At 53.7% G+C, this 17,051-nt stretch overlaps 1 protein-coding gene across 8 annotated transcripts in view; it reads right to left on the bottom strand.

Annotated features, from left to right (window-relative positions):
- FAM120B (family with sequence similarity 120 member B) overlaps window positions 1-17,051 on the bottom strand; it is an 88,906-nt gene that overhangs the window by 14,893 nt on the left and 56,962 nt on the right. For 7 of the 8 annotated variants that reach the window (XM_059176441.1, XM_059176442.1, XM_059176443.1 and 4 more), the window contains 4 exons: window positions 11,605-11,811; window positions 10,371-10,479; window positions 8,423-8,515; window positions 4,144-4,195 (listed from right to left, as the gene is read on the bottom strand). In XM_059176441.1, coding sequence (XP_059032424.1) covers window positions 4,144-4,195; window positions 8,423-8,515; window positions 10,371-10,479; window positions 11,605-11,811 — 461 coding nt within the window. Of the gene's footprint in view, window positions 1-4,143; window positions 4,196-8,422; window positions 8,516-10,370; window positions 10,480-11,604; window positions 11,812-17,051 lie in introns of those variants that run through there. The other variant, XR_009354383.1, reaches the window with a different exon arrangement.

The raw sequence follows: 17,051 nt of genomic DNA on the forward strand, positions 1-17,051 counted from the left end.
AAAGCAATAAGGACACACTTTAGGCCAGACGGACTGGACAGACATCTGTAACAGACGAATACACTCTTTTCAAGCATTCAAGAATGTTCCTCAGGGTAGATCATATGTTGGGCTATAAAACAAGTCTTAAAAATTTAACAAGACTGATGGGCACCTGCGTAGCTCAGTTAGTTAAGTATCCACCTCTTGATTTCAGCTCAGGTCATATCTCAGGGTTGTGAGATCGAGCCAACTCATTGGGCTTCATGCTTGGTGTGGAGGCTGCTTGAGATTCTTTCCCCCCTCTCTGTCCCTCACTCTCCTAAGTTAACAAGACTGAAATTGTATCAAGTATAGTTTCTGATCCCAATGGTATGAAACTTGAAATCTGTAAGAAGAAAAGTGGAAAATTCATAAATCTGTAGAAATTGAAAAACACATTTGTGAACAACCAATAGGTCAAGGAAGAAATCAAAAGGTATCTTGATACAGACACAAACAGAATACAACATACAAAAACTAATGGGATGCAAAAATAATAGGATGCAACCAAAGCAGTTCTAAGAGGGATGTTTATGGCAATAAATGACTATGTCAGAAGAAAGAGACATCTCAAATAAACCACCTGACTTTCCAGGTCAAGGAACTAGAAAAAGATCATACTAAGCCCAAAGATAGTAGAAGGAAGGAAATAAAAAATATTTAAAAAACATTGAGACAAGAAAGAGATAACAAAAATAAATGAAATTAAATTGGTTTTTTGAAAAGATATACAAAATTGACAAACCTTGAGCTAGACTGCCCAAGAGAAAAAGATAGATGGCTCAAATCAAATTACAAAGAGAATAAATTAAAACTGATACGACAGACACATCCACACCCAAAACTGGATGACATAGAAGAAACAGATAAATTCCGAGACATACAACCTAATGGAGACTGAATCATGATGAGGCAGATCATCTGAACAGACCAATAAATGAGAAAGGAGATTGAGTCGGTAATTAAAAAGTTCCCAACAAATGAAAAGTCCAGGACCAGATGGCGTCGCTGGTGAATCCTACCAAACATTTAAAGAATTAACGCCAGTCCTTCCCAACTCTTCCAAAAACACTGAAGGGTCACGTCCAAACTCATTCTATGAGGCCAGCAATCCCTGATATCAAAACCAGACAAGGGGGCACCTGGGTGGCTCAGTGGGTTAAGCCGCTGCCTTCGGCTCAGGTCATGATCTCAGGGTCCTGGGATCGAGTCCCGCATCGGGCTCTCTGCTCAGCAGGGAGCCTGCTTCCTTCTCTCTCTTTCTGCCTGCCTCTCAGTGTACTTGTAATTTCTCTCTGTCAAATAAATAAATAAAATCTTAAAAAAAAAAAAAAAAAAAAAACCAGACAAGGACACTATATGAGAACCATAGGCCAACAGCCCTGATGAACAATGATGCAAAAATCCTTGACAAAATATTAGCAAACCAAATTCAACAGAATGTTAACACGTCATACACCATGACCCATGTGACCATAACACCACCATGACCAGTGGTATTTATCCCTTGGAAGGAAGGAGGGTTCAACACATGCAGATCAATCAACACAACAAATTAACAGAACGAAGGATAAAGAATCCTACGTCCATCTCAGTCGACGCAGAAGCAGCATTTGACAAAACTCAAAATTCAACATCCTCCCTCTTCCCAAAGATCCCAATATATTAGATCATGAAGTGTCTTCCCAATAATCAAAGAAATGTGAACGATTTAATTATGAGTGATATATTGTTTTCTTTTTTTTTTTTTTTAAGATTTATTTTATTTATTTATTTGACAGAGATCACAAGTCGGCGAGAGGCAGGCAGAGAGGGAGGAGGAAGTAGGCTCCCCGCAGAGCAGAGAGCCCGATGCAGGACTCAATCCCAGGACCCTGAGACTATGACCTGAGCTGAAGGCAGCGGCTTAATCCACCGAGCCACCCAGGTGCTCCTATTGTTTTATTTTCATTTTCAAATTGATACGTGGACATTTCACCCCAGCCAGACTAGGCTGCAGAGGTGACTGACTCACACAACAAGATCACGGAACCTTACCGTAAACACTGCCTCCTCAAACAAGAGACTGAGCGAACTCAAGGACTGAATCGAGCTTGCTAATGACAACGAACATTTGACTGACAAGCTGCAGTGCAGATATTATAAAGGGGAGAACGATTTTCACGGCGGTCTACTCTTTTCATCTAAGGGATGAAAACTTCATTTCAAAGTTATAAAAATAAGCAGCAAAGAAATGAAACTTCTAGAAGCAACAGTGGTCTCAAACGAGCACAAATGAAAGGGACAGAATGTTGACAGACAGGGACACTGTAAGTGGAATGAAACAAATCTATTTCTTTTTCTTTTCTTTTCTTTTTTTAAAGATTTTGTTTATTTATTTATTTGACAGAGACAGATCACAAGTAGGCAGAGAGGCAGACAGAGAGAGAGGAGGAAGCAGGCTCTCTGCTGAGCAGAGAGCTCGATCCCAGGACCCTGGGATCATGACCTGAGCCGAAGGCAGCGGCTTAACCCACTGAGCCACCCAGGCGCCCCAACAAATCTATTTCTAAAGGTGGGGAATTGGGGTGCCTGGGTGGCTCAGTCATTGGGTGTCTGCCTCAGCTCAGGTCATGATCCCGGGTCCTGGGATCGAGCCCCACATCAAGCTCCCTGCCCAGCGGGGAGCCTGCTTCTCCCTGTCCCATTCCCACAGCTTGTGTTCCCTCTCTCTCTGTCTCTGTCAAATAAATAAATAAAATCTTAAAAAAAATAAATGAGTAAAGCTGGGCCATCAAGTTGTAGGTCTTACAAGACTTGCATGGAAAGTAACCAGGTACACAGTGTATTTCAGAAGGCCTTGCAGGAAGCAGTGAGGGTGTTTCAAACATAAAACCTACATGTATTAAAACACCTGGAGACTGTACCCCATTCTGGTAAACACTTGATGGGATTCTAAGGCCAGACAAAGCCAGGAGCTCTGCATACTTGAGCTGCTGGGGTAATGCATGAAGTACAACACGCAAACTGGTTACTCTGCTTCTATAGACAGCGACGACTGTGTCTTCGGGGACCATGTGTGAGCATTATCTGCAAGTGCTGGAAACCCCCAGAGCCACAGCGTGCGGGGCCAGACAGGCCACTGACACAGGCCGATCCCCTAAATCTAGATTTCCTTCCACTGTCAATACTCCAGAGGTTGAGCTCAGTAAAACTTTGGCCTTGAAATGACAATTCTTAAGTTATTTGAGAATTCTTCCATGAAACTTGGAAAATCCAGAACATTTTTTAAAACCAAGAGCTGTTCAATGCTTAGATACAGCAAGAAATGAACCTCTCATTAGCAGCATTATAAATTAAGCTTCCTGACAATGAATGAGTGCCTCCTCCCCACGCAACCCTACAGGCCTCCCGTCTAATGCCAGGTGTCTGTCGGCTGGGACCCAGGCCTGCCTCTCATGCACTGTTGTCAGGAACTCTGAGCTGGAGCCTGGCCAGAGTAAAATGGAAAGGAGGATTTGGCAGGAACAGACCCGTGGGCCACACACCATTATGATTCCCAGGCAGGGCTGGGCCCTCCATGCAGAGCTGGCTCTCCCGCCAGGAAGGGGAGAAGAAGGCGGTTACCTCTTTCCCTCTATTTAGAGCTAGAAACCACACTTGGAATATTACACCGCCGTAGTGCATCATGTCTCCAATCCTTACAGTCTTTACAATCTAGCATTAAATTAAAAAAAGCAGGACATAGTAAGATTCCAACTCACTTTAAAAAAAAAAAACAAACCACACTTTCGAGATAAAGCAATGAGAGTAAAGATGTTAGCAGAGTCAGGCACAGCCCCTGAGACGAAGCCGATGGGGCTCTTCTTCATATGCTGCGAGAGAAGTCACTGAAAAGCTTCGCTCCCGAGAAGGGCATCCCAGGGCTTTAGGGCTGGACCTCCCGTCCCCTTCTCTCCACACTTTTTTGAGAGGAAGCAAACTTATTTGCAAACCAAGTTAACCTAGCCCCACGTCGGGATGCAGCAACTGAATTTTTTTCAAGTTAGCAACTGATATGAAAGACACATGTTCCAAAGACAGATGCTCTACTTTCGTCCTTGATCAAACGGATTTGTTCTGGGGATGGAAGTGGTGACTTACCCAGAAGAGGGTGAGTATCTCCTCCAATGGTCAGGGTCATATGGTCTATTTCCTGTACCAAACAGATACGAAAACCAAAACTAAGTTAATTCCATTTCTCTAAAATTCAAACAGAAAAGCCAGCACATTTCCAAGTAGGTATCAAACAACACGCTGAGCTGTACTTGGAGAAGAGCATCTTTCTTCCCTTTTCTGTTGTGGCCCCTGTCATTAAGTTTGTTGCCCAACTATTCCATTAGAGTAGGAAGCAGTTAATTAAGAGGTGGCTGTGCTGGCAGAAGGAAGCATGTCCCCAGTGCTCCTCTGAAAGCCAGTTCCAACCACGGGCACGGCAGCCAGACAGCCTCCGCGGCCGCTGACACTGGGAAAGGAGCTGCACGTGCACATGGATCATGGAGGACACTCGGCCAAGGACGGAGCGAGCGGCGTGCGGCTCTTTCCCTAGCTGAGTGCCCCCCGTGCCCGTGCAGCTGGTGGCTCCTCACCTTCCACGACACAGGGAGTGTCGGGGAACCAGAGGAGAGCCGCCCGCCGGGAAAAACGGAGGTCGTTCGCACACTCAGAAAATGACATTTTCCTGACACAGCGGCCCGCGCCTCTCCCGCCGAGGGCAGCCTTTGTGGCTCAGCCGCTCCCACAAATGAGAGCCTGGCAGGGGCTCTGGTCAAGGGCTGGGTGGCGGGAGCAGGTCACAGCGAGGCCAGGAGGCTTCCAGGCCCCTCCTTGTTATCACAGATGCTCAGAGACGGGTTTACGATAGCCCAGCACTCCTGCAGAATCACCGCCGACAGGGGAGAATCTGAAGGAACCACAGGCAAAGGCCATTTGCTACTGACTGTGGAATATAACACCTCATTTCTCACCACCAAGGAAGAAGTTACGGGTTCTCACGCTCACTGTCGCTGCTTTGAAGCTCCCCACCACAGGGAGGGTCTCACCTCTGCCGGTCCCGGGACCCCTCCCCAGTTCCCAGCCCAGGAAGCAAACGTTTCACAGGGAGGCTGGTGCCCCTCCCTGAAAGGCCCCGGCTTCCCCGCCTGGCCCCTGTGGGTTCACGGAGGCGGCCACGGCTGCTGCTGGTGCTCGCCCCTCCTCCGCCCTCCCTGTCTCCTGGTAACTCAGTACACACGTTCGGAGGCATTTTTAATTTTACATAAAGAATTCTGTCTGTTAACTCTGTCCAGGAAGTAGTGACAACTTTCTACTCGGACTACTTAAATATCTCTAAAAGATCCTCAGACCGGAGTTCAAAGGTAGACATAAGGGAGCAAACAGTGTGTGGGCCCAGCAACGATGACGTCTTAATTCTATCACAGTGACAAAACTGAAAAGGTGGATTCCCTGACCTTAAATAACGTGCCAGCTCTAATAAAAGACTTTCTATGCGTGTGTGGCTCGCATCTCACACAGGAGTATCTGAAATCAGACAACACATGGCTCCACCAGGAACACTTCTGTGAACGTTTCTCCACGTGAGACATCTGTCTTTGCTGAGCCACCGCCTTGAGGGAGGCTTGGGAGACACCCCACGCTCCAGCTCTCGGGGCGGCCGACTCCATGTCACATCAGTTCAGGCGGTCTGCGCAGGCTTCAGCACATCCGTGTGCTCTGCTGTGCCAGCCACGGTGTACCTGCCACCTGCCACCACACGCCCTGATGACACCAGGGACTGTGCTCCTGAAGCCAGCATTCCATCCCCAGATTCTGAAATCTGATCTTAGCTCAGAACCCACCCGGTGCAATTCTGCCTCTGACCTGTGGTCTCACAGGGCACGTGTTTCAGCCCCGAGCCCTCCTGCACCAGCATCCCCAGTCTTCCGTGTGGCCGCTGCGGTCCTGGCCCTGAGGAGGAGGTTCCTGCAAACCTGGGCACCTGGGGCAGCTTCAGCCTCTTGCTTTTGTGTCTGTTACAGTCTCCTTGCTTCTATGTAACCACAACAGAAGAGGGAAAACAGGCTTCTCCAGGCCTCGGACCCCATCTGACAAACATCCTTAAGCATTGCAAACGCTCCCTGAAATCCGGGTGGTCACTCATGTGCGTGGGGGACCTGTGCTCAGGTCAGGTCACTGGTGAGCAGTGGGTCCTGCCTGTGAGAACCTCTGCAGCAGGCTTCCTCTGGGGATGAGGAGAGACAGAAAGACATCCTCCAACGGTTCTGAGAGACTCAAATCCAAGGACTCAGTAGGGCGACTGCACCCAGCTTGCCTGGAACCCTGGGACCCAGCCGGTAGGACACCAAGGCCTGCCCAGGCTGCCTGCTGATGACGCGGCAGGGACCACAGCCCAGGGAGCGTCTCCGGGGAAGCACGCGCAGGGCCACGGGCCCCACTGATGTGCTCATCGGCCTGGAGACTCACGGTCTCCCCCACCTGTGCCCAGGCCTCCCTGGCAGCCCTTCTCCCCATGACGTCATATGGCCGAAACTCTCCCGGTTCCCGAGACCCGGCAGGAAGGAAAGGAGACAAGCCCAGGCCCAAGGGGATTAAGAGGAATGTCAGTCACCATTTCCCACACCAGTGACAGCACGGAGAGGCGCCGCTGCGGAGGCCTCTGCCATCTGCTCGGAGGGACGCAGGGAGGACTGCGCGCCCTGTCATGTCAAGCTGCCGGAAACCTGTCCAACGGGGTTGCCCTCACCCTGCTCCCCGAGCCGGGCAGCTGTGCTCTAACCCTCCCTGGAGGGCCAGGGTCGCAGCAGTCGGACTCCACAGCTGCAAGGGTGACAGGGGCCCAGGCTCCTGCTACTTACACGTGGACTACCTGGGCACATAGGGCTGGACCCCCACTCTGCTCCCGGCCCAGTGCATACTGAACTTCAAACGGTACAGGAGCCTGATTCCGACCCTGTGGGCATCCGCAAACAGCTTTGTGGAGAAGGGGTGCAGGCTCTGAGCTCCGCAGGGCAGGCCGGCGGCCACAGGTAACATGCCCAGAACGGACACATGCAGCAACTCATCTGGAGTGACCTCTGGGGCTCTGACCAAGGCTGTGAGGCCCTGGAAGCACCGCTCCTCTGCTGTCCGCCAACCTCACTGCCCATGAGCCTCCCTCCCGCTGCCCTTCCAGGCCCACGCGGCTCCCTGGGGCTCTGCCTCCTGTGCACAAACCCCCGAAGCGTCTGCTCCCTCTCACCGGACTCTGAGGACGTAACACTGTCAGGAAGACCTCATCGGACTCCTCCACGAAGACCGCGGGGAGGCGGCACTGCACGCACACGTCTCCAGGCCCTCCCGGTCGCTGGAGGAAGGCCTGGCATCCTAAGGGGCTAGGAGCCGGCATTCTGCACTCTGCCCACCAGCCCTCAGCAGAGGCAGACAGCCAGCGCCGCAGGGCCACATAGGCACACTTGCCTGGGGCCTCCGGGAGCCCAGGGAGGGGGGCCCTCCCCACACAGGACCCCTGGACCTCGGGCGGCGCAGCTCTACCCGCGGCCGGCAGCGCGCCCAGTGGACGCAGCGTGAAAGCGCCGAGCCTGCCCTTGCAGACGTCTGCTCGCCGCGCGGATGCAAACCCGTGGCGGTGGCTGACACGGTCTGACCCCAGGTCGGCTGACAGACCCTCTGTGTCCCCTGGGTGCCCTGTTTTAAGTTTTGTTCCATCAGCAGCAGTTGCTTCAACGTGAGAAGCCACCTCAAGAAGCTCGAGGTGAGGGAGACGGGCACGCCCTCGTCCCACACACGCTGCACCGGCAGCAACACTCCGAGGTCCGGGTGGAGTCGCCGCATGCCGCCCTGGGCCTGGAGGTGGCAGGGGAGAGGCCACTACGCCCACTGGGTCGGCCGTCTGGTAGCTTCAGGTGGCAGTGGGGGTTTCCACTAGCCAGTGCTGGGGGACCCTGCAGCGGACAGCACGTGAGAGCGACACCTACAGCAATGGTCAATACTCATGAGGTTCCCTCTGTATGTAAGATGGGAATCATTACGTATGAAGTCAGCTTTTGCAGACATCCGTACTACACACCCAAGAAGTGAAGGATTCATTTCCTGGATCCCCTAAAGGGTCCCACATATACAAGCCAAGCCACAGAACACGCCACGTGCTCTTTCTTCATTAGAGGGACGCGTGTGTGTGACAGCAGCACAAGAGCCTCCCTCCAAGTAGACTGTCAAGAACAGGATCCTGAATGGAAGAAAAAGCGGCAAGGAGCAGGGACAGACCGGCCTGGAGCCTGAGCCTGCGCTTCAGTCCTCCACCAGAACGTGCGGCGCTTGTCCGCCGGCGGCCCTCCAGCCCAGGTGCGACGCCCTCGTGAGCCACCGCCGGCCGCCAGCCTCTTACCTGCTCCCTGGTCCCTCCAGTGCTGTCCGTGGCCTGCCCGGCTGTACCCAGAGCTCGTCCTGTGGGAGCCGGATCCCTGCCTGCCCCACCTGCCTGTGGGGACACGAGATCAGTACACGTTAGGAGGCCACCACACACCTAACCCCAAGGACACATCACGTCTAAGAAGGAAGCAAGGTGGCACCAGGTCGGCGCTTCCCAAACTTCCGGTTTCCTTAAGTCACAGGGAAAGCCCGTGAAAAACGCAGACTGAGGGGCCACAGCTGGGACTGGGGGCGGAGGGCGGTGGGTGTCTGAATGTAAACACGGTCCCCAGGAGACCCCGTGCAGGTGAGACGAGTGGCCCGGCAGATGCTGGGCCAGAGCAGGTCCTCAGGTCGTCGGTTCTGACGGACCCTGCCTCCGGGGCTCCAGTGCTCGGGCTCTGGGTAGGCAGGGGTCCCGGGACCCCAAGGGCTGGACCGAGGAGCGCCCTCCCCCCAATTCCCCACACACTTAACCACCCTCAAGTTCCCTCTTCGAGACTTCTTTTTTTTTTTTAATTTATTTAACAGACAGAGATCACAAGTAGGCAGAGAGGCAGGCAGAGAGTGGGGGGGGATGCCAGCTCCCTGCCGAGCAGAGAGCCCGATGTGGGGCTCGATCCCAGGACCTTGGAATCATGACCTGAGCAGAAGGCAGAGGCTTTAAACCACTGAGCCACCCAGGCGCCCCTCACTCTTCGAGACTCCTAAGCTCTGACACCCCGACCACTTGCCTCGACTAGAAAGTACATGAGAAAGTGTGGGCGCCTCCCGCCAGCTGACAGCAGCCTGCATCCTGCTACCTGTGGCTCCCGCCCAGGAGCCCAAGACTCTGAGCGCGCAGGACGGGCCGCCGGCCGGCCTTTGTGCAGGCAACAAAGGCAGAGCGCTGCACATCTGTTTTGAGAGGAATAAGCTCTTGCTTGGGGGTCTCAAATCTGGCCTCTCCTCAGCTGTCAGGAGAAAGCTAAAGGGCCCACGAAAGGGTTAAGACAAGACGGGAGTCTGTGACTCCTGGGAAACAGGGAAGCCCCTCTCCTTCCTTCAGGCCCCACACACGGCACCGGACACAGGAGACCTGCTCAGCCAGTGCCCAGCAGAGCCCAGCAGACAGTCTGCGAGGCAGGACCCAGGGGAGTTCTCGAGCTCCAGCAAGCAGAGAGACGGAGCTGCTGGACTGACAGGCACGGATCCTAACCCAAGGGGGACGTGAAATAATCAGACTCTTCAACAAACGGACCCCATGACAGTCACCTGCACTTACAGAGACTCATCCGGTCAGTGAAACACACTGTGCGCCTATCACGTGACTAACACACCACACTGGAAAATGGGGCCAGGGGACAGCAGGTCCTCGTCACTAGTGAAGCCGCAGAGGAGGGTTTGTAGAAAACACGTCGGCAACACGCGTCGAACTCTGACTACACGGTGACTTCTAATTCGCAAACTGTGGTGCTCTGTTTTAGGAAACAGCGCATGGGAAATGGGAGAAGCTGGGGGGTCAGGACAGGCAGGACACACACCGTGCAGGTCACCACAACGAGCACAGAAACAACGCAGAAACGCCTTATCGGTCCACATTCGTTCTCCTGACAGAACCGAGGCTGCTTCTGCTCCGTTCCGCTTGCCTTCTTTCCATGCCAAGGTCTACTCCGAAAAGAATGAACTCTGGTCACATAAACCAGCACCTCAGCAGCAGCTCTGGCTGCGGGGACCTCTGCGGGCTGGTGCAGGCCACTGGGGAGCTGGAGTCATGGGGAGAGCAGGTGCGATCTCTGGGGGACACCTTTCCTGAAGGGACAGAAGGGAAACTGCCGGGGAGCGCTGAGCGTGGTGAGTGCGTGTTTCTCCCAGACTCGTGGGCCGGCTGCCGACACCCCGCACCGTAAGGCCCGCCCGGCGGGGCCGAGGCCCGCGACACCCACCTGGCTGCTGGGAGCGCCCGTGCTGCCGGCTGACGATGCGTCTGTTTTCCTTCATGCACGCCTTGCACACGACTGACTTCAGAGCGTGGAACTTGGTCAGCCGGGACCTCTGCGAACAGAGCAGACGGCGGGAGCCGTGTCAGGCCGATGCACACACTCAGGAGACACAACGGTGGCCGTGGTGTCCAAGGACACCGGGGAGCACTTCCTTCAACACTGAGACTTGACAAGAGGTTCTCAGAAAACGGTCCTTCACTGCTGACACGGGGCCTCACCTGCCCGAACCTGTGGTCACCCCATGTGTGGCCGGCACATCAGACACGGGACCACAGCTGGGGCTCTGCTGTCTGCTGCTGTCTGCTCTGACCCTTCCCCGCTTCCGCACACGGCGATCTGAGCACACCCTCCCTCACGACCCCGCGAGTGCCTGCACGCAATACTAGTGCTTCCAAATCCCGAAGGACACCCTGGTTATTAGTCTGGGAGAAGCACAGGGTCGGCAGCATCTCCCCAGAGGCCTTGTATGCAACTGAAGCACATGGGGACGGTGACTGCTCGGCGGCCGCAGGGTCCCACACCTCCCTGAGGCTACTGTAACACGCTCCCTGGGAGCCTGGCGGGGGCCCTCCCCGGAGGCCTCCCAGGAAGGAGCACGGCACGAGCACAGCCGGCCATCACAGAGCCCACATTCCCAACGGAACCAGCAGCCCCCAGGGGATGTTTTCAAGTGAAGACAATCATTCCTACTGAATTAGTCTGACGTCCGCGAAGGCGCCTCTGGGGAAACAGTCCTTGATTCGTGAAGACCAAGGAGAGAAAGGCCGTGAAGGGGGGCCGCGCTGGACTGGGGGGGGCGCTCCCTGCCGGCCCTCAGGGGGGCTTTGGCTCCTCAAGCCCTCTAGCAGGATTTTGGGAGAAGCTATGAGATCTGGTGACGCTGAAGCCTTAGGCCTCTCCAACCGTGTTCCTGCCTTTCTGGAATAAGCCTCTATGGAAAGCACGGTAACTGCAACCACGCAACCTACAGTCGGTGTAAACTAGAATTTCTAAGCCCGGGAACACGTGCCTTCTCCACAGGGAGGTCTCTGGGAAGGAGGTCTGGTCTGCCCGTCCCAGGAGAGCGGTCACAGGACACACAGAACCCATGTCTGGCCCAGGATTCGGAGCTCTAGGGCTCCTCCGAGCGCCTGACCTCAAACCCGCTGTCTCGAACACGAAGGAACCGTGGACTCACGTTCTGCTCCACGAGCGCCTCCACGCTGTGCCCCTTCTCTGCCTGCAGGTACTTCTGATGGAACAGCTTCCCGTCAAACACGTTCCAGGGCATGAAGTCACTCGTCCTCCAGGGGAAGCCGCACGCGCTGTTGACCAAGACCAGAGTGGTGAGGCCGCGGACGAGGAGGGAGCCAAGCTGCACAGCTCGGGGGTCGATGTAGTCAAGCTGTGGGGCGCAAACGGAGAACGGAGAGGAGTCATCACGCGCGCATGAGGCAGGAGACACCCCGTCCCTCGGTGCTGCACGGCAGCCACGTGTGTGGTGCCCCCAGGCCCTCGGGGAGCCCCGCGGCCACGGGAGGGGAGCCGCAGCACGAGTGTGCATGCTCTCACACACCTATTATGCACACCCAGATGCTTGCCCGGACCTGTGTGCGCAACTCAGAACTGCCCCTCCACAGGTCAGAGCCCCGGTCCACCAGGAACACTGCAAGGTCAGCTGCTGCGGGCACACAGCCAGGGAAGGAGGCTGAGAGAGGACGGTGTGAGACACCAGCGAGGCCATCGTATGCTTAAGCAGCACTCAGCTGTCCTAATAAACGGGTTAATTATCTCACAGCACTGATGACTGGGTAACTTTTCACAAATTAAGTCACACGAACATTAAGTATTTCTTCTTGTTGTGACGTCACACATTCTCTGCGCGCACGGACGGAGCCACGTCCGCTTCTGGGACGCGGGGCCCGTGCCGACGCACCCACGTGAACAGGTAACCTCGCTCGTGTCTACCGAGTTCCTCGGTGTCTGCCTGACCAATGCTGCTCAAATTACACAGTGGCTATTCTAGGTGTCACCGCATGTCCAGTACAGTTTATAAAACCAAAATAAACTGCGAACGAAGTCACAGACGTTTCATCCCCTTAATAAGTAAGGATTCACTTTGCTTATTAAAATAAAACTGATCATCACTTTTCAAAAGTTATCACGAGCTACAATTACCCCAGAGTTAACTAAGGGGTGTGTGGGGGTTTTGTTTTTTTAAGGTTTTAACTATCTGAGAGCAAGCAAGCACAAGCAGGGGGAGAGGCAGAGGGAATGTGGGAAGCAGGCTTCGCACTGAGCAGGGAGCCAGACGAGGGGCTCGATCCCAGGACCCCGGGATCATGACCTGAGCCGAAGCAGACGCCTCACTGACAGAGCCCCCAAGCGCCTCCGTCTAGGGTCTAATGAAAGTGTCTGCTGTAGGCACAGCTTTTCACATTCTCCTAGAAAGAGCAACCACAAACAGGTCCGTGGGGCTGAGGGGACGCCGGATAGTTAGAAGTGGGTGTCTTCACTCCCTCTGCTCTGCGGGAGCCTCCGGGTGAGGCCCGTGCCCGCTGCCGCGCCCCCTGCCTCGGCCCTGCAACACTGTCGGCCTCACTGCGCATGGAGCTCCCACACGTCCCCGCCCACGCACGTGCTGTCACTGTCTGTCTAGAACCGCACAGTCCTAGCCAGGACTCAGGAGCCATGTGGTATCTGATTTAAGAGGAGCCCAAATCAAATACTGTTCCTCAGATGCCCCAGCGACATTTCAGGGGCTCAGGGCCCCACGTGGCTCAGCCCTCCGGTCTGGACAACGCGCCACAGGATAACCGGAGTCTAGGACGTCCCAGCTCTGCTTCTTCCTCCTTGCAGACTTCCAGCAGCCCTGAGCTTCCCCACCCCGGCCCCATCACCGCGGGCTCTCACCCCAGCGCTGGGACCACGGTGACCATGCAGTCAGAGCAGCTGGTGGCAAAGGTGCCCAGACACAGACTTGACGTATTTTCTCCATGTGCTGGAGGCACTTCTCTAACTTGGCAGATTTTTCTGCAACAGAAACAATTCTTGTTCACGCTTTGTGCTCTGCCCTTCTACACCTCTGTGTATTTTATAGTAAGTTGTAAAGAAGGTACACCCCGTCCAGAACACGGATCCCATGTGTACCACAAGGTACCACATTTTCACCAACAGTGCAGCCTACACTTAGGCCACAGAGCACACGCTGCCATGCCCAGAAAGCCTCCCCGGCACCCTCCCTGCCCCGGAGCCATAAGCGCTAGCCAAAGGCTCAAACTGTGACTGGCTTTGCAGGCTCGTGAATTTACGAGAAGGAATCAGGCAGTGGGCACTGCTGTGTCCAGCTACTTCCGGGGACACCCCTTGGGAGGCTACCACAGCGAGCAGGGGGCTGTCCCCACTGTCCCAGCACACGCTGCGCCCACAGGGAACTCCTGGGTTCTATGCGTGACTCTGGGGGCCAAAGACGCCTTTCTACGGAGGGGTCTCACGTTAGGTTCTTTCAGAAACGCTGTGCCTGTCAATGTAGACATTTTGTATGGCTTTTTTTTGCTATTTCATGTTCTTCCTTTGATGTTAGTGTAAACGTAAAAAACCCGGGGGGTTATTTTTACTTGCCTTGTTTTACAGCATTCGTGTGGGTTGTAGATGCCGACTCTGATTCCAGCACCTATTAAATTTGGTTACTTTTTTTTTTTTTTTTTTTTGACAGACAGAGATCACAAGTAGTCAGAGAGACAGGCAGGGGGTGGGGTGGGGAAGCAGGCTCCCCACTGAGCAGAGAGCCCGATACGGGGCTCGATCCCAGGACCCTGAGATCATGACCTGAGCCAAAGGCAGACGCTTAACCCACTGAGCCACCCAGGTGCCCCTTGGTTACTAATTCTAAGGGCTGATCTGTAGAAATGATTTTCCATTTATACAATCATGCCATCTGTCAAAGATGGTTAAGTTTTATTTCTTTTAAACTCTACACCTTATATTTCTTTCCTAAGACTGATTTTCTTGCCAAGGCTCCCAGTTTAACCAAAGTGCTAAAAGGTACCCCCAAGGGGCGCCTGGGTGGCTCAAATAAATATTTATTTATCAAATAAATAAACCAAATCTTTAAAAGAAAAAAAAAAAAGGTTCCCCCGACTCACTCCCACTAGACAGGAAAAAAAACCTTTCAGTATTTCACCATTAAGTCTGATTTCTACTGTAGATTTAATCTTTGCTACATCAAGGAAGCGGCCTTCTAGTCTGACTTACTGAGATTTTATCATGACCAAGTACTGAATTGAACCATATAGTTTTCCTGCATCTACTAACAAAAACATATGCTTTTATTTATTTATTGCGTTATAGCGAAGCGCACTGGTTTTCAAACGTTAACTTTGCATCAAGGTTATGTATAGCCAGACTGCTAATTTTTGTGTGGAAGCTTTGAATTTATTTTCACGAAACAGAATGGCCTCTAGTTTTCATGTGTTCTCATGTCTTCGGTGCCCCGGTTTTGCTGGGCCTGTTAAGACAAGGTGGACAAGTGACCCTCGTGGCGCTTCCTCCTGAGGTTTGGGGACGCTGGCCAGGAGCCGGTGGGGTCTGCGGTTTCCTTCACAGTCCTCAGGAGATTCAGAACCATTCGGACTCTCTATCATCACACTCCAGTCTTACTACGGTGGGTTTTTTTTTTTTTTTTTTAAGATTTTGTTTATTTGTCGGAGACCGAAAGAGATCACAAGTAGGCAGAGAGGCAGGCAGGGAGAGACGGGGAAGCAGGCTCCCCGCTGCGCAGAGAGCCCGATGCGGGGCTCGATCCCAGGACTCTGGGACCATGACCTGAGCTGAGCCACCCAGGCGTCCCTATGGTGGGTTTTTCAAGGAGCTTGTTCATTTTACCAACTTCCCAAATTTAGTGGTATAGTGTTGTTCCCAATATCCTGATTATCTTTTTAAAAAAAGATTTTTGTTTACCTTAGAGAGCGAGCGAGAACCTCACGCTGACCGCACGCTGACCCCACTCACCCTGAGCTGAGCCCAAACCAAGTGGCCGCTTAACGGACTCAGCCACGCAGCCCACTCTAGCGCCCCTCAGCGCCTACGGGTGCTACGGGGGGGCCCTCTTCCTCCTCAGATGGGCCACTTAGTCACTGATTCTTGCTCGTTTACTATCTGCTTCCTACCGCCCTCTTTGGGTTTGGTCTGTTCATTTCTAATTACTGAGACATCTACTCATGCCACAGGCTCTGGGCCTCCCTTTTCAAACATTCACTTTAATGCTGTAAGTTTCCTTCTAAGAACAGCTTTTGGCTTTATCTGCTAATTTCAGTATGACTATTTTCACTGTCGTTCAGATTATTTCATAATGTCTACTGTGATTTCTATTTGTACATGAGTTGGAAATATTCTATTTAATATTCAAGTGACTGTTTTAATTTTTGTTATTATTGATTTTCAGATCATTCCCACTGTTGTCAGAAAGCAGAAGGATGGCCTCAATGGTCTGAGACCAGCGGGGGCTCTAGGACGGTTGCACGGTCCACGTCAGCCATCTCCGAGCGCAGTGTCCTGCAACTCTGGGAGCCAGTGGGGCCAGGAGGGCCTGTGTTCACTGTGCTCTCAGCCTCTGACCCTTAGTGATTTCCCCTCTGCTTGTTCCATGCTCTGCAGAGGAACGGGTTAAAGCAGGACTCAATAAACTTTTTCTGTAAAGGGCCAAGATGGTTAATATGCCAGGCTCTGTTGGCCTTGTAGAGCCTCTGGTGAATGTTCTTCAAAAACGTAAAAACCACTCTTAGCTCGCAGGATGGCGCAAGCACAAGCTGCAGGCTGGGTCTGGCCCACAGGGCCCCAGTGCGCGGAGCCTGGGAGCGTTTCTGCCCTGGAGCGTTTCTCTCTGCTGTCCCTGAAGTCTCCGTTTCCCGTATTTCTGAAGCTGCCCACGTGAACCGGCCCAGTTAGGGTCCTGACGCCCCCGGTGCGGACCACCACCGTCTCTCTAGGAAGCATCCCCACTCGAAGTCTATTTTTCTCATCCTGTCACACTAGTTTCTCAGAGTGAGAGCCCCGTTCACCTCTATCCTCGCCTCCCAGAGTCTCCGTGTCCCTCCGTCTTGGGAGTGTGTCGGAGGCAGTACATGGCCGGTCTGGGATTTTTATCTTGCAATGACGACAGATTCGCAAGAAGCTGCAGAGGCCGTACCGCAGGTCCCACGGACGCCCCCTCATCACCCCTAGTACTCAACCCTCCGTGCCACAGTGCGGCATCCAGACCAGGAGATGGGCCCGTCCCCACACGTAGACATGTGTGTGATGTCACAGATGTCATCTGCATGACCACCATCACCACGTCAGATACAGAGCCTCCGTCGTGCAGAGCCTGGGGGGTAGCCCTGCCCGCCCCCTCCTCTATCTCCCCAGCATGGCTCTCAGAGCATGGCCGTGTGGGGACTGGCTTCGTCACCCTGCATGGTCCCCCGAGATCCGCTCATGCAGCGAGTGTGTCGGGCCCTGCCTCTCACCGCCGGCCCCACCGGCCTTGGAGTGTTTGCCTCAGTGAAGACGTCGGTCTCGTTCCCAGCTCCTGCCATCACACGTGCACCTGTGGGGAACACTCACGGCCACGTCTGCCGTGGGCAGAAGCCCCACGTCTGTGGGACA

The sequence above is a fragment of the Mustela lutreola genome, chromosome 6 (genome assembly GCF_030435805.1).
Source record: "Mustela lutreola isolate mMusLut2 chromosome 6, mMusLut2.pri, whole genome shotgun sequence".
Classification (NCBI taxonomy): Eukaryota; Metazoa; Chordata; class Mammalia; order Carnivora; family Mustelidae; genus Mustela; species Mustela lutreola.